Source organism: Mesocricetus auratus, unplaced genomic scaffold, assembly GCF_017639785.1.
Source record: "Mesocricetus auratus isolate SY011 unplaced genomic scaffold, BCM_Maur_2.0 Super-Scaffold_100009, whole genome shotgun sequence".
Classification (NCBI taxonomy): domain Eukaryota; kingdom Metazoa; phylum Chordata; class Mammalia; order Rodentia; family Cricetidae; genus Mesocricetus; species Mesocricetus auratus.
In genome coordinates this window covers 61,735,670-61,762,642 of record NW_024429193.1, presented here as the reverse complement: position 1 = coordinate 61,762,642, position 26,973 = coordinate 61,735,670, and the positions used below count along the sequence as shown (strand labels likewise).

Sequence of the window (26,973 nt, the reverse complement as noted above, 5' to 3'; positions counted from 1 at the left end):
TGAGTTCAATCCCTGGGCCCCACACTGTGGAGAGCAAGGACTCTCAGATGCTGTTCTCTGACCTATAGAGGTCAGAGAACATACATACATTCATACACATATATATGCATGCACATGCATTCACACAACATTCACACATGCAGCACACACAAATGTTAAAAAACTTATAAAACAAAACCTGGGGCTGGAGAGATGGCTCTGGTTAAGAGCACTGGCTACTCTTCCAGAGGCCCTGAGTTCAATTCCCAGCACCCACATGGTAGCTCACAACTGTCTGTAAGTCCAGGTCCAGGGGATCTGATACCTTCACATAAATGCACATAAACTAAAGTTAAATAATTTAAAAAAGAAACAACTATAGAGTAGACCCTCAAATTAGCCAGGAAAATGAAGACAGGAATTTCAATATAGATATGCCATTTTAATATTTAATTTAAAATAAACAAGGCTGGATTGGATTAGGAGAAAATATCTGATTTACAGAATATTTTGTTTTTTCAATTCATGAAATTACAAGTGATTGATGAGAACAGAACTTACTTTGGAAATAAGAGGTGAACCATCCCAGTCACCTTCACCCCCCCAGAGCTTGGCACACCCCAAATTTGACTCAAAGGAAGAATAAATTCTCCATTGCCCCTTCCCATCATACTGACAGTCAGCTTCTAATCCCAGGCAAAGCTCTGACCCAGGGTCCACTTCCTGAGAAAAACAGGGATCTGTTGGTTCCCATCGAGGCTGGGCACACCTGGTCAGAGAAGCCACAGGAGGCCACAGGGACTAGATGCTTGCTTTCAGACTCATGGTTCCCACGTGCAACCACTTTATGACAGCATACAGTCACGGAAGGCGAGAAGAAAGATGGAAGCCCTGAGAGGAAGTAATCCCCACCACCTTACCAAGGCCCATCAAAGTCCGTCTCCCAGGGGCTGGTTGGCAAAGCAGCCTGACGCTCTCCTGCCTAGTCACTAAGGAAGGACAGGCTGCGGGCCCCATGAGGAGAGGCTGATCTTTGGAGAGGTATGAATGTGCGGGTTTATGAAGGCAAGAACAGCAGCCTCATCTCACACTGCTAAGGCACTGAGAGCGCAGGGATGGTAACCATGGAAAGAGGACCAGAGGTCTCCTGGACCCGGTGACATGGAGAAAACACAAATATTGCAACTGAAGAGATGCTAGGGACTACTCATGGGCCCATGACTGTGCAAAAAAAAAAAACAGTATCTGAAAAGTGGGCAGAGCCACGCCCGCATGCCCATTACCCATCATGTTCCCTCCCCTGCTTCAAAATGGGAGGAAAAAAGGTTGCAGAGATCCAGGGAGCAGAACATTGCCCATTTCCCTGAGCCATATGGTTAAATATTAAAGAAATAAAGCTTTACATACATGGCAATATCCATCCTTTCCTGTCCTTTGCAGCCCCAAGCAGTGTATATGCTGACCATCAGTCCCACTCTAAGGGAGATGAGGGAGAGGTCAGCACCTATAGGAAGGGCTCAGCAGGCCTATCCACTCTTCCAGTGACAAGGACAAGCCCACCCACCAGCTCATTGCTAACAGGTCACCATCACTCTGACCCCTCCCTGTCCAAAGTCTGAATCGGGTCACCCATTGGAAAAGAACACTCTGGAGGCAGGCAGGACAGAGCAAAGCAGTCTTCCAGCCCGTCTGTGGTCCTTAGCAGAGCATGCACTAACAGGAACTGGTCTGCAGGTTGCTCTCCGTGAGCAGAGATGCAATGGATGAGGAGTCGTAGACGCCATCAAATTCCTCATCAGAGCTCAGACCCTCTTGTTTGAGCGCCGCCTCGGCAGCTGAGCGGGAAGCTTTTCGCCTGAGTCAGAGAGAGAAGGACCAGACTGAGACCATCACCCTTCCACACAAAGACCTATAGCTGCTCACAGGGCTCACAGGGCCCACCCCAACCCCCAGCATGAAGCATGGTGCAGAGCGAGGTCCCGAAAGGCGGCCATACCAGGCATCCTTTTCCAAGGATTTGATGCGGGCCTGGAGCTGCTCATTGAGCTCGTGCTGTTCCTCCAGCTCCCTCTGTGCCTTCTTCCTCAGGCTGTCCAGCCGCTCAATCTCCTCTTCAGCTTCATCCACCTGCCGCTTCAAAGTCTTCACCCTCAGGCTCAGCTAAGCAGGACAGCATGCCCCACATTAGACAAGCAGTTACTCCACATTACCACATGAGAAAAGGGCTGAGCGATGATTCTGACAAGGGACAAATGCTCACATCTCCCCCAAAGTGTTGTGACCTTGCATAAGTCCTCCAGCCTCAGGGAATTGTTGAGAGGAGGTGCTTGCCATACAATCTCCCTAGGGCACAGTGGCCAACCTAACCTTTTTGGCAAGTTCCAGGCCAGTGGAAAAAAAAAAGCTGAATGGTACCCGATGAGTAACACCCACATGTGACATGTGCACCTTTGAGCACAGGAATACACATATACACCATCTACACAAGCACAACACAAGGTCATTGGGGGTTCAATGAGTCCATGGACACATAACACGTAGAGAAACTAGCACACTCAATACAGAGGCATGGCTACTCTAGGCTAGATCTCTCAAGCTAATCTCATCCTTACACAAGCAAATTCTAAGTGTGGAAGGCATTGGGGATGGTGGCCTCCTGAAGAGAGCACATGCTCGCTCCACGGCTGCTTGTCCACAGAGGGCCGTGTCCTCACCTGGTCCTTCTGGTCGTTGACGTGCTGCCGCTCATCATCTATCTGGATAGACAGCTCTTTAACTTTCCGTTCTAGTTTCCGGTTGGTGGACTGCAGAACTGTCTTCTCTCTAAGAGAGAGCAGGAAAGCAGGGGGCCTTTACTTAGCACTGTACGGCCTCCAAGGGCTTTTCTGTCATGAGCCTCACTGGTGGATGGGGAGGACCCAGAATTCCCACAACTCTGCTCTATTATCAGGAGCAAAAAGGAGTCCCTGAAGGTGAGGCCAGGCTGGCCACACGCAAGGTGGAAGATGAGGGGAGACCCAGAGAAGAAAAACCCAGAGGAAGAAAGGAGGGGAGAGGGACAAATGATGGGTTCATGTCACCTCTCTCCGGCTTGCAGCCGCTCTTGTAACTGTTGGTTCTGGGCCTCAAGCTCAGAGAAGCTGGCACTGGGTTTCTGGGAGCCTTCTGAGCTGGCCAGCCGGGCCTTCAAGTCCTTGTTCTGAGATGGGAAGACGCCCTGGTTAGCACTCCAGGTGATCCTCTGCCTGCCCCCCCTCCCCCGAGTCTACCCCCAAGACTCCTTTTCACCTGTCTCTCCAAGGAGATTTTGTCACACTCCAAGTCCTGCCGAGCAGATCTCTCCTGCATAAGTTCTGTCCTCAGCTGATCCACCTATTAGGAATGGAAGAGAAGAATTAGACTTGGGAAAGACTAACGCTAAAGCAGCAAGGTGAATCAACAGGAGAGATCCCTGGAAGACACTCTCTGCACCCCGGGCCCCCCAAATTCTCAGGCAGCTAAATACTCTCACCCTAGAGTTACCAGCATTCCACTCTCAATGGCCTAACTAGTCACCATACATTCTTCATCCTCCTTCCTCATTATGTTGGACTGTATCCCCGAAAATCAAGTTTCCTGCAAGAGGCCCTGAAAAGCTACTGCATAATCTGTGAAAGTGAAGCCCTAATTGCATTGGAGAACCTAAGATGTCTAAGGTACCAGGAATGTGGGACGCCTGCAGTAGAAAGATGCAGGCACCAAGAGCTGGTGAGAGAGGAGAGAGGCCATGTGAGCTCCAGGTAGCAAAGCTGGAGGGGAAAGACGGCCCACGACCAACAGAGCCAGATGATGTCACCATGAGCCCTGGATGCTGGATGTGGGTGTGGAGCTTACAATTAAAGACTGCTTGCTTTGAGTCTCAGAACAGATTTGGAACTTTGGACTTCTGAGCAGTATCAGTACTGGAAGACTACAGGGACTTTTGAAATTGGACTGAATGCATTTAGCATTGCGATACTGATAGGAGTTTTATGGGAAGGGAAATAGTGGAGTACTATAAGTTAAAGTGATATTTGAGGTGGGCATGGTGGCACATGCCTTTAATCCCAGTGCTTGGGAGGCAGGGGCTAGTAGATCTGTGAGTATGAGGCCAGCCTGTCCACAAAGCATGTTCCAAGGTCAGCCAGGACTACATTGGAGACCCTGTCTCAAAAAAACAACAAAAACAAATGAAAAAGTGATGACTGGGTGTCAGGTTAAAAGAAGAAATTATAGCTATTCAAATGAGAGGAATCATTTGAAAGGCTTCCCAAATCCCACAATCAGCACTTGTGAATTGAAAGAGTCCTCAGTAGGGTCAGTGCAGCCTGGGCGGTCAGGACTGTAGCCAGACTCCAATTCTTGGCTTCCTTTCACCTAAGGAAACCTGTCTATGCTTTCCAAAGCCGATGAGAGCCTGAAGCAGACTGCCTTGCCAGAACCGTCCAGGTTATAAAAGACAGGAGAGCAAAGCTGTCTTTGAGAGAGCCAGGGTGTTCGAGTGGGGAGTAGGCACAGTGAGGGTTCGGGGAGTCACCTGGTCCCGGCCACGGTTCATGCGCTCTGTCAGCAGTTCCACAGTGTTCTTTTCCTCATCTAACTCTGCTTCCAGCCGGGAGACTTTCTCCTGAGGCAGAAGGACAAAAGGTCAACTCTGTCCCAAATTCTGGGCCCTAGAACAACAAACTCAGATCAAGGCCCCGTTTGTCCCGCACATTCCAGAAACCTTCTCAATGCTCAAAACCACCATTGAGCCAGCGCCCTCTGCTGACCAGGAAGCAAACCCTGGGATCCATTCCTTCTTGAAGAACTATTTCCCTAGTGGAAAAAATGAAAGTGAAACTCAGGTTCCCCAGCAGAGGCCAGGCATGTCCACAGTGAGGGGCAAACTCAGGCCACGAGCAGTACCATGCAGAAGAGCAGGATTCCAGCCAACCACTTGGGCCTGAAAATAAGACCCACCGGCTTCTGACACCGAACCCGTTCCACTGGGAGGTTACTTATCTCTGTATCTCAGTTTTCCCTATCTATAAAGTGGAGACAAGAGCATCTGCCTCACAGGGAGATTCTGAGGTCTAAGGTGCCACACCCACAGTGCATTCATTATATGCTTGTTGCTATTATTCTCACTTTCAAGTACAGCAAATTGGAGACTATCATTCACTCTAAGGGAGGAGAGCCATGCTCAGCTCCAGCCAACTAGTGTCATATAGAAGTCAGGTCTAAGAAGACCAGTGCTAACCCTGTCCAAATGCAAAAGATGACAGAGATCCAAAACTTTACACGACATCTACACATTTCTCAACAGCTGCATTTAGTTCATACTTTAAAAGACACAGTAACCCAGCAAAACCATCCATTGGGGCTTCTCAAATTTTATTCTCTAGCGCAGAAAAAAAAGCTTGGGCTACACTGGCTCCTTTCCCTGCTTACATGTCACCTGCCCAGAACCCCCTCTCTCCCCACCCAGCCTGTCTGCGCCTTTACCTCGAGGCTCTTGAGTTGTCTCAACTTGTCGTCCTGGGTGCGCTTCTTGTTCTCAGCCTCCTGCTCTAGCCCCTGCAGTCGCTGGGCCAGCAGCTCTTTGTCCAGCCGGGCTGTGTCCCGCTCAGCCTGGGATGTCTGCAGGGCCTGCCGCAACCTTTGCAGCTGGACCCAAAGACAACATACAACAGCTCAGCCTAGCGGACATGTAGGGGCGGAGGGTGGGAGCAGCCCGCCCAAGGGAAGAAGTATTTTACACTGAGATTCTCTAGTGCCAGGCTGGGACCTCAGCTTAGTGGTACAGAGCTTGCCTGTAACTGCCAGCTCATGGTGACAGAACACTTTTAATTCATTTTCTTCATTGTCTTAAAACTTTCTACACAAATGGGAACTACTTGAGAGTTTTACTGGGAAGCAGGCACCACTGTGCCTATTTAAAGAGGTTTTAAAACTACCAATGCACCAAGCAATAGTGTAGCACACCTTTAATCCCAGCACTCGGGAGGCAGAGACAGGTGGATCTTTGTGAGTTTGACGACAGCCTGTTCTACAGAGCGAGTTCCAGGACTGGCTCCAAAGCTACACAGAGAAACTCTGTCTTGAAAAACAAAAACAAAAACCTGTCCACCCTGTCAGACATGGTAGTACATGCCTTAAATCCTTTAGCACTTAGGAGACAGAAACAAACAGAACTCTGTGAGTTTAAGGCTAGCCTCAAAACATAAAACAAAAGCAAAAAGAACTATCAATCCTAGGTCCCAAATTATAATCTAGGTAATATGAAATGATGTTCAGGCATTAAGATTTTTAAAAATCGCCGGGCGGTGGTGGTGCACGCCTTTAATCCCAGCACTCAGGAAGCAGAGGCAGGCGGATCTCTGTGAGTTCGAGACCAACCTGGTCTACAAAGTGAGTTCCAGGACAGTCACGGATACACAGAGAAACCTGTCTTAAAAACCTTCCCAGGTGACTCTAATACGCAGCAGCAGTTTGAAAGCCCCTGCTGTATGGATGACGGATCCCCTCTTGTCTGTCTTCATATGCCACTCTAGTGGTTATACCTAAGTCTGGGACATAGCACTCCAGTCCACAGGGTCAGTGAGGAGGCAATGACCTTCAAATCAAAGGACACTTCCCAGTCACTTAGGCTCCTACCTCATCCTGAAGCCGGCTCAGCCCCCCTGAATTCTTTTCAGCCTCACTGGCCCAGTCCTTGGCCTGGCGCTGGGCATCAGCTACTTCCCTCCGGGCCTTTTCCTTGTAATCTTCCATCTGGGTTTGGAGCTGCTGCAGGGCTAGCTTGGAGTCATCCGCAATCTGCTCCAGCTAAAATGCAGAGAAAAGCGTTTTTCTCACCCGGCACCTCTATACCAAATGTCCTGCCCCTTCCCTAGTCCCAGCTCCCAGAAGTCTCCCAAGAGCCTCCTCTCTGCCAAGCAGCCCTCTGTGGCTTTCCGGATCTGGATCCCCAGTATGGGTAGTATTTATATTCAAATATCTGGATGGATGAGAGCTTTATCACTTACCATCTCTGATCTCATTTTCCCATCTATAAGATGGAATAACAACAGTGTCTACATTGTTGAGTTGGTATTGAGTTATGCTAATTATTTAATGGACTTTTAACAGTGGCTGGAACTGAGTAAACCTTCCCTGACCATATTTCTGCAAACATGGTGACACAGTTATAAGATATACCACTAAAAAAGAAAATCTGCCAACTGAATTATGACAAACCCTCAACTGCTATTTCAAAGAAAATAAAATGTTTTGTGTTCTAAATTGACATTGCTAGTAGTTGGCCATGTTTTGTAAAAATAAGATCAGGAGGAAGAACCTTGCCAGCAGAAGTAATTTGATTTCCTTATCTCCCTTTCTTCTTCCTCTCCCTGAAAGTTAACCCTTAACTAAGGACGATTCTTGTGTTTAGGTCTTCTACACTTCTAAAGCAAATTCCAAGAATGAAGACCCCAGGACAAAACCACTGCCACTAAGTAGGATATCACATTCTGGCTAGGAATGGTAGCACACACATACAGAGTTCAATGCTAGTTTTAGCTACATGAGATCTGTCTCAAAAAAAAAAGGGGAAGGGAAGGGCTGGAGAGTGGTTATGAGTACGGGAAGAGCTGGAGAGTGGTTAAGATTACACACGGCTCTCCTAGAGGACCTGAGTTCAGTTTTTAGCACCCATACTGGGCAGCCCCACACTGCCTGTAACTCTAGCTCCAGGAGTCTTGATGCCCTATCCTGACCTCCTTTGGTACTGCACTCATATAAACCCCCACATAGACACAGATACATAGACCTAATTTAAAAATAATAATTAGGGCCAGGCATGGTGACATACACCCTTAATCCCAGCACTTGAGAGACAGAGGCAGGTGGATCTCCGTGGGCTCAAGGCCAGCCTGGTCTACACAGTGACTTCCAGGGCAGCCAGGGTTACATAGAAAGACCCTGTCTCAAAAAACAAACCAAGATGATTATGATGACAACAGCCTTTTTTTCAAAGTAAGATTTGAGGCAAATTAATGTCACACATCCTGACCCACTTCCAGGGTTGGTTTCTGCAGGCCTCACATCTCTTCCTGAGGGTACGCACAAGCCACGTTTACCTCTTTGTTGAGTCGGTCCACGGTCTTGTTCAGTAAGCGCTTCTGCTCCTCCAGCTCTGCCTTGCTCCTTCGTAGAGCCTCCCGCTGCCTCCCCTCTTCCTCTAGGGCCCGGTTCAATGCTTCTTGTTCCTGCCCAAGGCGTGCCAGCCCCCGCTGGGCCTCATCCAGCCGGATCTCCAGAGCTCGCTTGGCTGCTGCCAGGCTCCCCTCCTCCTCCTGGGCGGCATTCAGAGCCTCCTCTAGTTGCTGTTTCTCTATCTGGGGAGAGAGAGGGGAAAGGTTGGGCTGAGAGAAGGCAAAATTTAGGCTGAAGGCATTGGAGGTAGGTAGATGGGAAAGGTAGGGGAGTTACTTAATGACAAAGGTAGTGTGGGGTATGGTGACATGCCTCTGACCCCAGAATTTGTGAGGAACAAGCAGGGGACCTGTGAGTTCGAGGCCAGCCTGGTCTACATGGTGAGGCCAAGTGGGACTATATAATGAGACCATGTCTCAAAAAACAACAAAGAGCGGACAGTGCAAACAGGCTCAGAGGAAATAGCCAAAGAAATCAAAGTACAGAACAAGCAAAGGCTGGGAGAAAGGAGACAAAATTACCAGTGCAAAGTTAGGAACGTTCACACCAGCAAACACACCCAAGCATAATAGACGTGGTGAGGACAAAGGAACAGTGCATGCAGGCAGTAAAACCGAAGGCAGCGGCATGCTGGGGTGCGGGGGGGGCAGGGAGTGAGGGAAGGGAGGATGGGACGGGTTTAAGGTAGGAGGCTTGAGGGTAGAAGAGCAGGGTGGCCATGAGGTGAACAGGACACTTACCTCCAAGCGATGCACTTTGTCCCGAAGTCGTGCCTCCGCCGCTTCCCCACCCTCCGCCAGGCCTCGGGCCTCCTTCAACTGCTGCTCCAGACCCAGGATGCGCCTTCGGAACTCATCGTTTTCCTCCTGAGTCTCCCGAAGTGTGGTTTCCACTGTTGCCCGACGCTGCCCCAGCACCTTGGCCTCTGCCTCTGATGCCAGCTTAGCCTGCGGACAGTTGGGAGAATCAGCTCAGACCGTGGGGGCTCAGATGGGTAAACATGCATATCCACAAAAATGGCCACCTAAGAGCTCACCAAAAGCTCACAGGAGCCAGGCATGGAGGGGTGGCCCCAGTCAGGGACTTCCCCGATAATCCTACCCCTGCAGCACCCTCTGTCAAATCTGCTATGCGCCACACACATGAGCCTCCAGAACGGCTGAGTACATACCCATCATAGTAACTTTGCAGGCTCTCTGGCTTCTCAGCCCTCCTGACCCCTCAGCCTCCACCTCCTGAGCCCTGGGCCCACTCCCCTTGCCTTGGAAGCCTCTTCACAGTCCTGCCGCAGTTGCTGCAGGGTCTTTTGCAGCTGGAGGTTCTGCTGTTCCAGGTCTCGGCCTCGATCAGCCTCAGCCCTCAGCACGGCCAGCTGCTTCTCTAACTCCTGGTCCCGCTGTCGCCCAGTCACCTCCTGGCTCTGCTGCTCTGCCTGAAGCTCTTTAAGCTCCCCCTGGGTGCGTCTTAGCTCCTAGAAGGAAAAGAAAACAGTAGGGACAGCTATAAGGAGGTTCCGGCACATGGGGAAAATAAGACTCTCACACATCATGGAAAGGAATACAAATGATAAGGCCACTTTAGACAGCAACGGGGCAGATTCACAAAAAGCTGAACATGGAAGAGCCACAGGACAAAGCAACCCTATTTTTGGCAATATGCCCATGAAAACTGACAGTTCTCACAAAAACTTGTTCATAAATGCTTATAGCAAGATCAGTCACTGTATGTCAAACACAGAAGCAATTCACATGTCCTAAATTTGGAAAATGAACAAAATACACTCATCGGGACTGGAGAGATGGCTCAGCGGTTAAGAGCACTGGCTGCTCTTCCAGGACTGATGTTCAATTCCAGCACCCATGTGACAGCTGACAACTGTCTGTAACTCCAAGATCTGACACCTCACACAGACACACATGCAGGCAAAACACCAACGCACATAAAATAAATAATTAAAAAAAAACCAACAAAATACATTAATCAAGAATAGAACATTAGGCATCCATAAAACTGGATGAAACCAGGCTTGGTGGTGTACACCTGTATTCCAACACACAGAAGGCAGAAGCAGGAGGATCAGGAATTCAAGGCATCCTCAGCCACATAGTGAGTTCCAGGCAAGCCTGGACTACATAAGACCCTGTCTCTAAAACCTAATACACATAAACAAAGAAAAAGATGAAGGCACTTGCTATCACACAGTTGAGTCTTGAAAAAATTACTTCAGATTAAAAATTAAAACCCATATATTATAGAATTATAATGACATGGAATGTTCGGTTATACAAGTCTGGAGAGAAAAAGTTGTCAGGGCATGGAGAGAATGACCACTAAGGAGCGTGGGGGATTTTAGGGGGACATTACAATATTCTGTAACTAGATAATGGTGATGGCTTCCCAATACAATGACTACACTAAAAACCACTGAATTGTCTATTTTGAAAGGAGAAGTTTTTGGCCAAGGGTAGTGGTGTATTTATCCCAGCATGAGGAAAGCAGAGGCAGGCAGATCTCTGTGAGTTCAAGGCCAGACTAGTCTGCATAGTATGACCTGGTCTCAAAAAACTAAAAATAGAGGAATTTTATAGTACATAAATATAACACTATTAGAAACCATGTGGAGGAAGAATACATGGACACAGGTCTAAGACAAGACTGACAGTCTAAAACAACAAAAACAACAACACCAAAATACAAACATGTAAAACAATAAATACTAATGCATCTTAAATTTTAAGGGCATTTAAAATATTAATTATGGTTTGTTCTAGTTATTAGGCCTTTTGAAATGTAGAAAAGCTAGCAAGACTGCAGGGCCACAGAGCTTGCAGTGACTATAATGCAGACACATACTCATCACAAAGAAGAGGAAACAGAGCCGGCTGGCTGGTCTGTGTTGGACTCGGTTAGTCTGCTTCCCTAATCTATATTTTGTTTAAATGCTTGATAAAATACACCGCCTGTTTGACGCATAATGATACATGAAATCGTCAAGTGAGCCAGGTCAGCTAATATACCAACAGGTTTCAGACTCTCCTTGGTATTTGTAAGTTCACAATAATACAACATAATTTTATGTCATCCAAAAATAATTAGCTATTTTTTGTTTCTTTTTATTTTGTTTTGTTTTGGAGAGGGGGGTTTCTTTTCTGGGGAAAGATTTGAGACAAGGTCTCTCTATTGGCTGTCCTGAAACTCACTATGTAGAACAGGCTGGTCTGAAACTCACAGAGATCCACCAGATTAAAGGCGTGCACCACCATACCCAACCTATTAACTGCATTCTTTTGGGGGGAGGTTTCAAGACAGAACTTCTCCTTGTAGCCCTGGCAGTCCTAGAACTCTCCCTGTAGATCAGGCTGGCCTCTAAGAGATCCACCTGCCTCTGCCTCCCATCCCAAGTGCTGGGATTAAAGGTGTGGACTACTACCACCTGGCCTATTAGCTGTGTTCTTATCCTGCTACAGACTGCGGCTTGGGTGGGATACTGGGGAGGTGCACATCAAACACTGGGCCCCCTTAAGTACCATGTCCAGACTCTGCGCTTTCCAAACAGCCTTCAGATTACAATTTGGTTTCAAAAGTAGGTCAGCCAGCCAAGCTGATACCAGCCCTCCAGTCCAGGGATTATATTTCTCAATGTAAATTAATAAACAGGCATTCTTACAAAACATTTGCTTCATCACGTAGTTAATGAGCTTCTCCCTGAAAGAGCCGTTTTTGCAGTGCTGACCAAATTGAGGTTCTGAGCCTGCAAAAATGACCCTGGAGTTTTATAAATCCACATGTATTTAGCTATCTATGACGTCTTCTAGGAGGTAGGCAGCAGCTTCCACCTATAACCAACAAGGAGACCATTCTGCAGAGCTGGAAAGCCAAAATTGAAAACCACGCTCCTGGAGACAGCCCCACTAGCCCAGGTAGAGGTGCCTCAGTGAGGCAGGGGTCATCCTGACCTGCAGTCTGTGCCCCAGGTGCCAAGTACCTTTTTGAGCTCCTCGACCTGGTGAATGTCTCTTGCACTGGCTCGAGTCTGCTCTAAGTCCCTCTGTAAAATCTCCATCTTCTCCCCAAGCTCCTCTTCCATCTCCTCCTTTTCCATCCGCAGCTGCAGAAGTCTGAGTCCAGCAAGGTTATGCACAAAGGGTAAAATAGCAAGGTCAGACTTCCCACACGGGGGAAACTCAAAGGACAAAGGGAAGAGCCCTCTGGAGGCCACTGCCACAGACACTCACTCACTCTTGAGGAGTGGATCTGGAGAACAGCAGCTACAGAAAGAGCGTGTGAGAAAGGCAGGGGGGTACAAGAGTCAGGTTAAACGCCCCCACAAAAGGCAGGAGGGTCTTACTCCTGCTTGGTGGCTCTCAGCTCCTCTTTGTTTTTCTGGAACATGTTCTGCCAGTGCCCTGTCTCCTCTGAGGTCTCCTCCAGCTCCTTTTGCAGCTCCCGCACCAGGGAAGACATCTTCTGCCTCTCAGCTTCCATGGCAGCATGGTCCTAAGGGAGGAGGAAAATGGGCACCAGGAGGTCCAGAGGGCCAAGTTCACTTTAAGGCAGAAGAGGAAGCTGAGGCCCAGAGAGCACCGTACAGCGACACACTGACACCCTGGAGGGATGATACTAGGAAGCCTGCCTCTCTGTGACCTGCAGGAAGCCCCCTCCATTACTTCCCCGACCACACCACCTTATGGTTACTTCTAGCCTGTAACTCCTCTCTCTGCTCTGGTAGGTTTCCTAACCTAGGTTCTCGCTACATCTCACAGGTGTCCTTTAGGGAGGATTCCTAGTTGCGAAGATGAGAAGTCCAAAACTACACTAATAAGGCAGCCCTGTTCCCTGGCAGTGTCGCCCTCTCCCAGGCCCAGTTCTTGTCACATGCCTCAGTCGCATCTTGCATGCTCCGGCGAAGCTGCTCCGTGTCTCTCTGGTATTGCAGCCGGACATGTTCCACTTCCTGGTCGTGCGAAGCCACCTCCTCTTTCAGGGCCCCCTTCAGGGCTGTCAGCTCCCGTTCCCTCAGCCTCAGCTGCTCCTCTACTCGTTGTTTTCCCTCTAAGACCTCTTCCAGAAGTTCCCGGGTTTCTAACAAATCCTGGAGAAAGGGAAGATGGGAGCTCGGGACTGACCATTTTAGGATTCATTGTGTCTGTTAAAAAACTCACCATTTAGCCAAAAACACTTATTGAGAGCTTGGCAGGGTGGCAATCACAAATTGGATGGTCAGAATGGACAACTTAATGAAGCCCCACATTCAAAAAGAAAATGTATTTATACTTGGTATTAGTATAGTATAATGCTGTTTGCCCTCTAAACTATCATCCGGGGAGAGTCTGCCTGGAAGCACACTGAAGAGCACTGGTGAAAACCTTCCTGCTTTGTGTACTTCAAGGGAAATGGATGAGCAGACCTGGGGATGCTGCAGGGAACTGAAGCCAGAACACACACACACCCATCTCCTACCTTCAGGAGAATCTCCTTTGCAGGCTCGGGACTCTGACCCTGTTTCAGCTTCATCTGTAGCTCCTTCACCTGGGTCTCCAGCCCATGCCGTAACCCTTCTTCCTGGCCCAGGAGAAGCTTCATGTTCTGGAGCCTAGCAAGAGATAGCATCACTGGATACGATGCTAGGCAGAACAGGTTTACCTATGTTGATTCATTTAAACCTCCACTAAATCTCTATTTCTTGCACATTTGGTTTTGCTGTGTTAGGGATAGAAGGGCCTTGCTATACTGGGCAACCATTTCACCAATAAACTACACCCTGCTTCTATTCAAATCTCTTCTTCCCTTTTATTACATTTTTATTTGTTTACTGTACATGTATGAGGGAGACATTTGTGTGACAGTCAGAGAACAACTTGCAGGAGTCATTTCTCTCTTTCCAACTTGTATGTTCCAGGGACTTAAGTGTCCCAGGTCCTCAGATTCTGTGGTAAACACCTTTACCAGCTGAACCATCTCCAGGCCTCTGCTCAAATCTCTTCTCTTTCTTTCTTTTTTTGTTTTGTTTTGTTCTATTTTTTTTTCAAGATAGCTTTCTCTGTGCAGCTCTGGCTGTTCTGGAACTCACTCTGCATGCCAGGCTGGCCTCAAACTCATATAGATCTGTCTTCTTCCCAAGTGCTGAGATTACAAGTATGTGCCACCACTGCCTGGCTCCCCTGTTCAAATATTTTTTTTTTCTTTTGTTTTTCGAGGCAGGGTTTCTCTGTGTAACTTTGGAGCCCCTGGTCAAATCTTAAATGAACATTTAAACCCAACTACTTCACTTAGAACTGCGACCTGCTCCTTGATGAGCTAGCCTGCAGTACTCACCACCTTCTCATAATTTACTCACACACTCTTCTTGTTTACTCTCTGTTCCCTGTCTTTGGGAGCTAAGATTCTGGAGAGGAGGGCCCTACCTGCACAGCTCACTGATTTACCTCAGGAGTCCACATCAGGGCCTGTCATCAGTCACAGACAGAAGACATCTGCTAAACCAGTGAGCAAATCCTCACAATAATCCTGTAAGGTGGCCAACATTTGTGGGGCCACTTTACAAACCTTCAGACAGGTAGCCATCTTCAGATCACGCACAGTCACCATTACCATAGAAAAGGAACCAGTCCTGGCCCCTCCAGCATCTCAAGATCCCCCTGTGCCTCCTTTGAACTTGGGAGGACTGACCTCTGGGTCCAGCTCAGGTCCCTGAAGCCAACCCACGTGACCCATGCGCTCCATCAGCTGCACTCACTCCTTGGTGCTCTGCTGGACCTCCCCCTTTCTCCTCTCCAGCAGCTCCTGCAGTCGGCTGCACTCTTCTGCCTTCTCCTCCAGCTGCCTCTCTAGCCCGATCCTGGATGGCTCTAGCTTCTGCCGCTTCTAGAAAAGAAATGGAGAACAGCAAAAGCTTTGCAGACAGACCCAGAATAGCCCCAAATGGTAGCACATGCCTGTAATCCTGACACTTAGAGGAGGCAGAAGCAGGAGGATCACCATGAGTTCAAGGCTAGCCTGAACTACACAGTGAATGTCAGGCAGTTTGGACTACAAAGTTAAATTTTGTGTCAAAAAAAAAAACCCCAAAAACAAAAAAACCTACCAAACCTACTTAAGTCTCCTAAGTGTTCTAGTAATATCAGTCATGAGTCAGAATTACTCAGCGAAGATGATCCCTATTCTCAGTCCTCAGACACTGAGAAAGGCTTGTTTTAGGCTATTAAGTTTTGTAGTAATCTGTTTTGTAACAAATAAATAAAGAGTATATTATTATCTTCACTTAGTGTTAAGGAAACAGGATTTGAATACTTAAAGAATCAACTCAGTTATACAGCCAGCAATTACTAGAATCGAGGTTGGAACCCATTAAGTTTGTTTCCACATAACTATTAACCTGACTGCAAACCAACACAAGCTGAACTCCAACTATGTCGAGGGCAATGTGTGAAAGGGGGAAGAAGTATTCATAAAGGGTCTGGGGCTGTGGGCGAAGCTAGACGGTAGTGTCTGCCTAGCAGACACAGAGGCACACTGGGCGTGAGACGGACAACTGCAGTCCCAAACGCAGGAGGTAGGGCAAGAGGGTTAGAAGCTCAGGGCCAGTCCTTTTGAGACCCTGTCCTTCCGAACCCACAAAGAAAAGCAAGAATAAGAAAGTGTCCATAAGTTTAGAGGGGATGCACCGTTTCATCCTCCCTCTGCAGTCCCTTAACCTCTCCGATCTGCAGGATCTCTCATCAGAAAAGATCCTACGGCATACTTTGCACAGCTAATGTAATGATTATGTATTATCCAGGGCAACATCTGCCATAAGAATTATACTCAATAAATGGCTTTACTATCATAATTATGATGAGAAAAAGACTCAAGACACTTAGAATGTAAGTAGTTTTCTTTTCTTTTCTTTTTGAGACATGGTTTCATGTGACCCAGTCTGTCTTCAAACCTGATAAATAGCCAGAGAGGAGCTTGAATTTTTGATCCTCCTGCCTCTACTCCCTGAGTGCTGGGCTTACAAGCAAGTACCACAATTGGTTGTAGTCATACTAGGGATTGAACCCGGGACATTTCCTGCACGCAGAGTGAGCATTCTATCAACTTAGCTACACCCTTGGACAGAGAACGAAAGAAAGTTTCTAAGCTTTCTCCAAGCAGTTAATAGCAGACCCTGGACATGAATTCCTAGGGAAAACAAAAAGAAAGTAATTAGACCTCTATTGTGCTCCACCAGTCCCAGAGAAACTAAAAGTCCTTGCTGGGACTAGGACACTGACTTCCTGTCTCACACATACAGACAGCACTGACTCAGAAGACCCAGCCCAGATGGACATGGGGGCTCACACCTCTGAGCCCAGGAAAGCCAGGAAGAGCTCTGTGAGTACAAGGACAGCCAGGGATACTCATATTCAGTAAGACACCCCCCTTCCCCCCAAAAAAGAGTCAGCCTAGCTCAGGCCCAGGGCATCCATCTTCCCCGTGGCCCTCCATACCTCTACCCTGCCTTACCTTCACCTCTTCATCCAGTTTTTTCTGGAGCTCCTTTACTTTTTGGGCAAGCTCACCCTGTGCTGCCAGGGCCTTAGTAGAGGCAGGAGAAACCATCTGTCAGAGGTATGGGAGACAAGGGGGTGGGAGGTAAGTCCATATCCAGACCCTGGAGGCCCTCCAGGCCATAGCCCTGACCCCAAGAAGGTCACTCACCCCCACAGGCTGCATCTGCTCCAACACCAAACTAACTTTCTTCCTCACAGCCGCTTCGCTTTCCGAGCTTCTGAGGACAGAAGGACAGAAGCCAGGGTGAGCGGAGCGGAGGGGAGACGAGGAGGGGCGGGAAGTGAAGGCAGAGGGCCAAGAAAGGAAGTGTATGCTTCCACTACTGGGTGGCCCCCACTCACCCCTCCCTTAGGATGCCATAGATGGTGGCCTTCACATGGTCCACACTGCCTGGTGGTGCTGCCTCCCGCTGGTCGCGCAGAAGGTCTGGAGTTGATTTGAACTGGAGGAAAAATAAAGGAAAGGAAGAAAGGAAAGGAAGTGGAGAGGGTGCCAAAGTAAATATGTGGTTCAAACGTGGCACGGGTAACAGTGGAGGGACCAAGTCTCTCGGCATAACTAACAAGGCTGCTCAGGACAGACGTCTGCAGGACAGGCCTCCGCAGGACAGACTTCTGCAGGACAGGCCTCTGCAGGACAGACTTCTGCAGGACAGGCCTCTGCAGGACAGGCCTCGGCCGGACAGGCCTCTGCAGGACAGGCCTCGGCAGGACAGACCTCTGCAGGACAGGCCTCTGCAGGACAGGCCTCTGCAGGACAGAACTCTGCAGGACAGGCCTCGGCAGGACAGGCCTCGGCAGGACAGGCCTCTGCAGGACAGGCCTCTGCAGGACAGATGTCTGCAGGACAGGCCTCTGCAGGACAGACCTCTGCAGGACAGACGTCTACAGGACAGACTTCTGCAGGACAGGCCTCTGCAGGACAGACTTCTGCAGGACAGGCCTCCGCAGGACAGGCCTCCACAGGACAGACTTCTGCAGGACAGGCCTCCGCAGGACAGGCCTCCGCAGGACAGACCTCTGCAGGACAGACTTCTGCAGGACAGGCCTCTGCAGGACAGGCCTCGGCAGGACAGGCCTCTGCAGGACAGACTTCTGCAGGACAGGCCTCTGCAGGACAGATGTCTGCAGGACAGGCCTCTGCAGGACAGACGTCTGCAGGACAGGCCTCCGCAGGACAGACCTCTGCAGGACAGACTTCTGAGGACAGGCCTCTGCAGGACAGACCTCTGCAGGACAGGCCTCCGCAGGACAGACCTCTGCGTTATCACTGCAAACCACTTTTCTCAATAGCCAGCCAGGACCTATGTCAGTAACACCAACAGACGTACTGGCATTTATAAATGTACACAGAGATCCAGAACACACACAAGTCTGTCTCCTAAGTCCCATCCCTGAGTGAAGAAGGGGAAAGCATGAACTTCAAGCAAGACTGTTAGGGGAGCTACCCATACTCTCCAAGCCTGCATGACAAAAGGTGCTAGACCTAAAGAATTAGCATTTGCTGATGAATGAAGAACGGCTAACTTCTCCATGCTCGTTTCCTTTTTCCTTACAAGTTTACCCATGAATGTACTGGATAAGATAGAGAACAAAAGGCAGAGACTTTCTGCCCTGTGTTATCTGGATTAACAAAGGACTCCGTGGGCTGATGCTAAGCTGGGGGGTGGCTGTGGGGAGGGATGACTTCTGACCTGCACCATGGTGGGATCCTGGGCTTTCTCCCGTGGTTCCTCAAAACTCTGTAGGACCCAGTCTTGAGTCTGACGGGAACGGCTAAAGCTGCTGAGGGGGCTCTGGCTCTTGGATGGCTGCTTTGAACTGTCCACGTGGTTGTCATACTTTGTACCAGGGGTCCAGTGGTTAGGGGACTGACATTCCCGATCCTCGCGCGTATCCAGTGAGAGTCGGCTGTCCAGACTCTGGCTCCGGCTGTCCAGACTCTGGCTCCGCTTGCGCTGTTCATGAGGAAGCGTCCGCGTGCGGCGGCCAGTCCGGCCCCGGACCTGGCCCCCGATTTGACTATCAAACTTGTTGATGAGTGAGTCCACTGAAGACAAGGGGGCAGTGTCAATGGTGTTAACCGGGAGAGTCTTTTGAGGGGCCAGCTCCAACAAGCTGGTGCTCCTATTGCTAGAACCCACAGAAGCAAGTCCTGCCAGAGAGGCTTGCGACTGGGAGCGCAGCAGTCTTCCGTCCCAGTGGTCCCTGGGCTCCTCATCGGATGTGCTGCCCTGAGAAGGGGCAGAAACCCCCTTGACTTGAGAGTAGGGGTTCTCAGGGACCTCTGAATCAGAGCTTAGTGCTCCTGGGGACCCCCGGTTGTTGCCCCCCTTGATTTGGACCCCAAAGGAGTCACTCCCTTTCTCTCCACTGTTAAGCACCACAAAAGGCTGTCCGGCAATGCCCTGCACACGCACAGCGACCCCATAGGTACTGGCTCTTGCATCCTTAGCAGGGCGTCTCCCGCGACGAAGGGTGCCCATCTCAGTAGCGCCCTCTGGCTCTGTGATAAAGCGAATTTGGACGCCATGGTCTACAGGGGCCCGAGGATCAGCCATCATGTGTGTCTGCTCCGCATGTAGGAGGGGGTCCTAGAAGATGGAAAACACAGTTTTAGCTGAGGAGCCTGAAGCAGACACCCAGCTTTAAGGACGTCGACTGCCTTGTCTGTTTCTTCTATAGAAAATTATTGTCATATTTTATCTGAGCAACAGAAATGCAGTATATGGGAGTCTACTATTAGTTTCTGACTTATTAGTCCTGGAGCTGGACCTGAGAATTTGAATTCCTCAGCAACTTCTCTTAGGTGATGCTGATACTCCTGGTCCAGATAGCACACTTTGAAAGCTAGGGAGGTAAGTTAGTAGACAGCTTGCCTAGGCTGTAAGGTCCTTACAACATAGAAGGAAAAAAATCAAAATAAAGCAGATAATATACTTGAGGCCCAAAGACCCAAAATAATTTCCTTTGATGCAATCCTGGGGATTGTGGCTTATTAAGAACTTGAGGGTATCTACTGATCTTCACATACAACACAGCCAAGGGTCTCTCCCATGTAAAGGTGGACACCCACCCTGCCTATCTGATTCCTCCACTTCCTTGAAAAAGAAGCCTCCTATTGCAGAGCTTACTAAAATATAGAGGTCACAAAATGCGGCACCCATCTCTGGGAAGGCACTTAAGCTGCCACGGACACAGCAGTAATGTCTCTAGAGTGAAGGAACTGAAGGCTGGGCAGAGAAGAGTTTAATCTCTGGCTTCCCACTGTGTAGTTTTCTGTCCCTTCTGAACTTGATGCTGTGTAGATGCACTGCCTATTTAAGAAAGGACTTCCAGTCAGGTTGTAACTCAGTGGTATAGCATTTGTCTAATATGTGAGATCTGGATTCAATCCCCAGCACCAAGAGAGAAAAGAAAGGAGGAAGAGGGAGGACTTAAACACGATTTTTTTTTTGAGACAGTGTCTTTTGTGACCTAAAGCTGGCCTCACACTCCTTATACAAGCAGCTGAAGATGACCTTGATTTCTGATCCTTCTATCTCCACTTCTTGAGTACAAAGGCAAGCCGCTGGGCCTGGTTTTATGCAGTGCTGGGATAGAACTCTGGCTTCATGTATGCTAGGCAAGCACTCTACCAACAGAGCTTCAGCGACCTTTAAACAGGTTTTTAGTGTGCCAGGCAGGCCGTGGGATAGAACCAGGGCCATCCACAAGCCAACTTCCTGGTCCACATTGCCCAAGCTTAGAGTCAGTAAATGGAATGTGCTCCAGGTGTGCTCTGGCTCCTGGAACTTGGGAGGGAGGTTCTGCTCCAAGCAAATTGAAGGACAACCTATGCAGCTTCCTTACGCCTTCTGGTCTCTACTGGAGCCCAGCACTGAGCTGGAGGCAGAAAAACAATCATATCCAATTCAACCTCCCTGTGGGGCTCTGGGCCAAGGAAACTTGGCAAAGTCCCTCTCAGAGATAGTAGAAGCTCTAGGAAGCCAGGAAACCAGGGTGGCTGATGGGAGGGGATGGGCAGGAGGGGCAGAATGCAGGTGGGGGAGGGTTTGGGGGAGAAATGGACACTGAGGGCATTCTTAGCATTCCCAGACCTTCCGAACTGGAGAAATTGAATGGGGAGGGGAACCCTTTATTGAGTGATTTACTTTGGGGGTCCTGGGACTGTAAAAGCAATGTACCTCCTTCATGGCACAGCCCACACAAACTTTTAAGACAGAATTTTTAAGTTTTTGAGGGCAGAAGGGAGAAGCTCTCCAAATTACTTAAGAAAAAGAAAAGGCACCCGGGCAGTGGCTCTCAACCTGTGGGTCGAGATCCTTTTGGAGTCAAATGACCCTTCCATAGGGTCATTTAAGACCATCAGAAAACACGAATATATGCATATTACAATTCATAACAGTAGCAAGTTACAGTTATGAAATAGCAATGAAAATGCTTTTATGATTGGGGGTCACCACAGCATGAGGAACTGTATTAAAGGGCTGCAGAATTAAGAAGGTTGAGAATCTCTGCACTAGAGTCTGAGGCAGGAGGATTGCCATGAGTCCAAGATCAGTTTCAGTTACATAGTAAGATTTTGCCTCACTAGAAATACATAATAAGCAAACTGCCCTTCTTCCTTCACATGCAATAATTTTATACTGTGTTTGTTGTTGTTTGTTTGTTGACACAGTATCTAAGTAGCCCAGGCTGTCCTGAACTCACTAAGTAGCTGAAGATTGTTGCTGAGGAAATTGAGGTTCTTTCTTTGGGGTCTTCAGCGTCGATAATACAAGACTTTATAAATGGACTCAGAAGGAAACTTTAAAACAATTTTTATTAGAGTTGGAGAGAAAAAACCAACAGGGCCGACAAACTGTCAATCTCAGCAGTTGCCAGGAGGAGGAAAATGGAGAGAAGCGGGCAAAGCGGGAAAAGAGGAAGCCATGCCTTTAAGAGAGCGGGCGGTTTCAGCACTGGAGGTCGGCATCCAACCACATGGCAGACAAGCGGCCGCATGGCCGAAGGGGCTGCAGAGAAAGCCAGTGTTCATAGGGAAGTATGCCCAAGCTCTGGCATACAAGAAAACAGAAACAGAAGATGCAAAGTCGTTCTCCGCTCACTGGGAAAAGCAGAGAGTTTCTTGCAGAGCTCCCGTCAGTTACATACACTCCCAGCAGGTTTACCTCAGTTTACCTCCGTATGTTTACTGAGATTAGTTCCTGTCTCCTCCCTAGACAATGAGCTCCTCCAGGGCAAAGACCAAGACCCTCAGCTACCCTCTGCCTGGAGCATGGAGAATGTAATGAGCACTCTCTGAAGGCTGTGTCCGGAACCAAGGCAGACTCTCCCAGCAACAGAAAGATATGCCCATGGATGCCTCATAGCATTCTTTGTGCCTTAGTAACGGCCGCCTTCCTGGTCTGGACTCTCTGCCCCACAGTCCTGATCGTACAATCAGGTGTACCTAAACAGCCAGCTACCAGAAGTCACATGATTTATTCATGATGAAGATTTGCCCTGCCAGTCTATCTGCAGATCTTCCAGATCAGGTCAAGGAGCTCCCAAGAAGGCATAGCAAAGAGCTCAACCCCTTGGCCCAGAGTGCCAGACAGCACAGGGGTGCTATCTAGTGTTCCCCTAGGTTCCAAAGACACCCCCACCCTCAATCGTTATCAGTTCCAGGACACATGGGTCAGGGGCCAGGACTGAGTGATCTTTAGGGTGGGTCAGAAAATAGAGCTCTAAATGATTCAACACGGAAAACCCGAAACCTACCCGCCTTCAGTTACAGAGGACAGCGGGGTGGGGCCAAGGGAGCAGGGCAGCTCCAAGGCCTTGCATAAGCCCTAGGCAGGTAAACAATGATCTGGACCAATATGAAGTCAGGGGCCTGTGCTCTCACCAGATGCCTGAGCCTCTTTTCCCTCCCCTGGCAGATGCCCAGGGCATTTCTCACCAACTGTACTCTGGGAAAAGACCAGGACAGAAGTTAAGTCAGCGCCATCTGCCTGCCTCTGCCATTCCAGCCTGAACACAGGGAGGGGGAAGGCATAGTACACCTGTACCAGACGGCCACTTCTCCCTGAGTTACTCATTAGCCTGCCCTGCCCCAATTCCATCACCTCTGGCCCAGCCATAGCATCTGGCTTCCAACTAGGAGTGACAGGGTCCCTGGACTGCTGGCAGGAAGTGGGGGTGGGGCGGTTTCGGGTGTACACAGGGCCAGGCAATAGGCTGAATAACTGGAGCGTTCGGAAAGTGGGAGAACTAAAAGAACCCTGATTAGAACCACCTCAGTGGGGATAAACAAGCAAATACACGGTCAAAATAAAAAAGGAAAGCACAGTGACCTTTCACTGGATAAGGCCGCTCCTTGTAGGCCCAAACAGGACCCCCAATCCTCAATCCAGATTAGGTCCACTAAAAAGCAGAAACCTGAGAGCCAAGCTAGAGCTGCTTGGCCAGTGCGGGTAAAAACACAATGAAGAACTGGGCCCTTGCAAACTGGCTGGACTGGTTTGAGCGGCGAAGGGGAAGGGAGGGCCGGGAGGCTACACTGGAAGCTTGCAAAGCAGATCAGAGAGGTTCCCCACCAAAGGCAGAGGGACAAGACCAAGAGTGGAGACTGTCCAGCCTACATGCCACGGCTGAGGCTCTGGAGGAGGCAAAAGGTGGGGAGGGAGGAGGCAGGAGTCACAGATGCACAAAGAACTTGGTGACAGGCCAGTGCGTGACAGGAAGACTTTGTCTCCCTCCACCACTCCCTCTCAAGTTCCCAAAGTTGCATTCCTGGCCTCACACTTACCTTCCGTCAACTCCCAGGAACTTGGTTCTCCCCTCCCTGGCACAAAGAGAAGCAGCCCCACCCCCTCTCCTCCCACGAGGGTCATGGCAGGCATGCCTGCCTGGGAACCACAGGGAGCCAGAATCCTCTTAGAATCCGGCAAAGCTCTGAACGGGCAAGCCTCTAGAGCCAGACCCATACTCCCAAAAGTCCAGGATGAAAGAAAAGGTGCCCTGGGACACGCAGGCAGTTTGTCTACAAACATAGCGGTTGCTAATTATTTCCCAATTACAGCAACTGTCTTCAGACAGAGCATCAAAGGGGCCAAGGTAAGGTTGACTCTGCTCCCACTGCTGCTTAAGGCAAGGAAATCCACCTCAGAAGTTGTCGAGTGGTCTGGGAATTTGGAGACGTAATTCCCCTAGTCTTTTGGTCTCCTGGGGAGTTCTGCCTATGTTTTTGCACCACTGGTGCCTACAGCCAGTTATCACAGGTCATGAATCAGAGATGCCTGCTAGGGTTTCAGGGAATCAAGAGGATTGATTCTGTGAGGCATCAAGGAAATTAGCTGCACTCCCAAATACCAGTGTCCTCCAGCCTAGAGCTAAAGGGGGAAAATTTTATATATATATATATATATATATATATATATATATATATATATATATATTTGCTGGTAGGAAACGTGTGGTTGACATCAGCCTCAGCAAAGAAGGCAATTTCTAGGTGGGTGTGGTGACACATGCCTGTAACCCCAGCATTGCAAGCTGGAGGCAGACAGTTCAAAGTCAGCCTCAGCTGTACAGCAAGTTCAAGGCCAGCATGCACTACATGAAACCCAGTATCAATCCATGGTCCACACCCTCGAAAAAGCAAACATTTTCAGCCATTTTGGAGGTCCAGAGATTTAAGGTTCTTGATGCCCCTCTCTTAGAGAACACGCACAGTTCTTTCTAGAGGAAGAAGGAAAAATTCTCCCTGGCTTGAAAAGAAAGACATAAACAGCCTTAAATAATCTCACAGCTAGCAGAGATGGCGAGTGCCCTCATATTCTGATCTGAGTGCCTTACTGGCAACCGCTGTCACCTGTGGGCAAACGGTCAGAGAACGACCCCACATTTCAGAGCACTTCCAAAGCCAAAAGGAGGGCGTCAGAGGCCAGCATGGGCTGACGGGGGCGGGGGGGGTCGCACACCCCAAAACCAGCACCTGCTGATAGCTCCACTTCAGTCTCTGAACCTATGGCGGCACTTCCTTTCGCTCCAATACGACGAACCCTCTCCCCCCCCCCCGCCCCCACGCTGGTCTCCAAGAGAAATTCTGCCCCAAGGGCTTGGCGCCTGACCTCCAGAGATCGTAGCGCTGAAACGCAGGCATGCCCTGGGAATAACCTTACCCTCAGGTGCTCCACACCTGGCACCTTACCAGTCTCTTGCTTCTGGCACCGTGGAGTAGGGGCCAGCTCTTAGTTCTGCCACCGCACTCTGACCGCCCCTCCTCCTAAACTCAGCACCTGTGCCCAGGAGGAGGGCATCTGATGCCTCCACCCCGCCCCTCAGGCATACTCCTGAGGGCCCAGCCACCTCGCAGGTGGCCTCACTCCCCGCAGGCTCACTCACCCGGGTCCGGCTCGAGGCTCTCGGGCTCGCACACCCCGCAGGGGCTCGCTCTCCGTCAGCCCGCGCTGCACGCGCGGCTGCAGCCCAGCCCCTCCGAGCTCTGAGCTCCCTCCTTTGCCCCCGCCCACCAACCTGTTACTCCCCAGGAGCTCCGCCCCCATTGGCCGTCACCTTCCGCCCCGCCTCAACCCTCCTCTTATTGGTCAGCTTCCCGCAAGGGGCGGGGCAGCCACCGCGGGAACCCAGAGCCGGGGTCCCCAGCCCGGTGGGCGGGAGGGGCGGCGGGGTCACGTGGGCTGGCGGGGCGCCAAGGGGCCTGAGAGGCCATTTTGGGGGGCATCGGGGCTTTGCGGACTGGGGTATCTTAGCGCCAGAGCATCCCTTGGGCTCTATGGGAAGCGCCTCCTGGGTGCTCTTCTCTACGCAAATCTCGGTCCACAGCCCTTTCTGCCCTTCATCTCCCTCCGCTTAAACCGGAATACCGTACTGTCACTTTCTGTGGAAAATTTCTTCGTAGTCTCCCGACGTCAGCGCGTCCTGCATCTCTGCTCTCCTGCCTCATCCGCAAACCCGACAAGAACCCCAATCGTGGATTCTTATCCCCGGGCTCCTGGCCTCCATAGTCATTTTGCAACTGTTTTCTTTGTAACATTTCTCATCTGATTTGCATCATTCTAAAAATCATTTTCATCGTTTTGCCTCCCTATGATAAGCGCCGCCAGAGCCGGGGTCTTTTTCTTTTGTTTTGTTCGCTTCATCTCAAACGTCCAAAACAGAAGCCAGCACATATTTGGCTCTTAATAAATGTGTAGAATGAATGAATGACTTGGGAACCGAGTGCTGTAAATGACCTTCGTTTTAAGCAGAAAGGGACTCAATCACAGATAGTAAATCCACCTATTTTGAAAGACTGTCAATAAGTCGGGCTTTTGGTCCCACTACGCCAAAGGAGTCTGGGGTACTTTGCCGGCAAACTGAGGCAATTAACGTTAAAGCCTCGTGTTAACCGCTGAAGTACGTTAAAAGAAGATTGACTTAGCTTACCTTGCTGGGCTCTGAATAGTTCTCTCCTTTATTTGCTCAGTAAATATTTATTATAGTATATTTAGGTTTGAAGCGGAATCTTCGACACAGCCAGCATTCCCGTGGCGTTCGCTGGAGCCTATTTCCTCCCCCTCCCCCAGCCCTCAGAAGCTGGGCGTGGACCCTGGAGGGGAAAGTCCACCTACCTGTTCTGTAGCTGGGTTGCTAGGTCTCCGCATTCCAAAGGAAGCTTTCTATGAGGGTTAGAGCCCTAAGGAGGAAAGGCGAGAGAAGGTGCTGTTTGGGCGACCTTCTGCAGAGATGGTGTCCCTCCTGGATCAGGTTACCTCCAGACCAAAGGGTGGTTTGAAGAAGAGATCTTAAAAATAAATAGATAGATAGATAAATAGATAGATAGATAGATAGATAGATAGATAGATAGATAGATAGATGGTAGATAGACAGACAGACAGAACTGGTGAATTGGCCCAGTTACCGGAAAAATAAAGATAAATTAACTCTCTAGGTAACCTTAAACTATAGTAAGTATATTTGTAGTAAACAGAAGTAGGGTAGTTACCCAGCACTAAATAGAACACCAGGAGGAAAAGTGGGGGGCTCTGAGTCATCCTTTCCTCCTTGGGGGAAGCACTCAGAGAGACATTACCATCAGCCTCAGGTTCAAAAAACAAACAAACAAAAAAAATTTCCCCCCAGATTTCAAAAGAGAAGTTAGTTTGGTGCACACCTTTAATCCTAGCAGAGGCAGGTGGATCTCTGAGTTTGAGGCTAGCCTGGTCTATATTGGGAGTTCCAAGCCAACCACAGATACGGGGGGGGACCACAG

General features: G+C 49.5%; 1 protein-coding gene across 3 annotated transcripts; it reads right to left on the bottom strand.

Moving 5' to 3' along the window:
- Positions 1 to 408: 408 nt before the first annotated feature.
- On the bottom strand, positions 409 to 26,167 carry Cgn (cingulin). 3 transcript variants are annotated; one of them, XM_040752268.1, is made up of 21 exons: positions 26,148 to 26,167; positions 18,404 to 19,303; positions 17,052 to 17,152; positions 16,858 to 16,927; positions 16,663 to 16,758; positions 14,912 to 15,039; positions 13,636 to 13,768; positions 13,055 to 13,267; positions 12,524 to 12,672; positions 12,161 to 12,293; positions 9,437 to 9,646; positions 8,916 to 9,122; positions 8,100 to 8,357; positions 6,637 to 6,807; positions 5,485 to 5,646; positions 4,535 to 4,624; positions 3,268 to 3,351; positions 3,060 to 3,178; positions 2,694 to 2,802; positions 1,976 to 2,139; positions 409 to 1,834 (listed from the first exon to the last, which is right to left on the bottom strand). In XM_040752268.1, the coding sequence occupies exons 2-21, from the start codon at positions 19,271 to 19,273 to the stop codon at positions 1,693 to 1,695; spliced, it is 3,609 nt and encodes a 1,202-aa protein (XP_040608202.1). In that variant the 5' UTR covers positions 19,274 to 19,303; positions 26,148 to 26,167; the 3' UTR covers positions 409 to 1,692. The 3 variants fall into 3 exon arrangements, with proteins under 3 accessions (XP_040608202.1, XP_005087772.1, XP_012981896.1); XM_005087715.4 differs by lacking the exon at positions 26,148 to 26,167 and adding an exon at positions 25,104 to 25,220; XM_013126442.3 differs by lacking the exon at positions 26,148 to 26,167 and adding an exon at positions 24,910 to 25,029.
- Between the last annotated feature and the right edge of the window lie 806 nt (positions 26,168 to 26,973).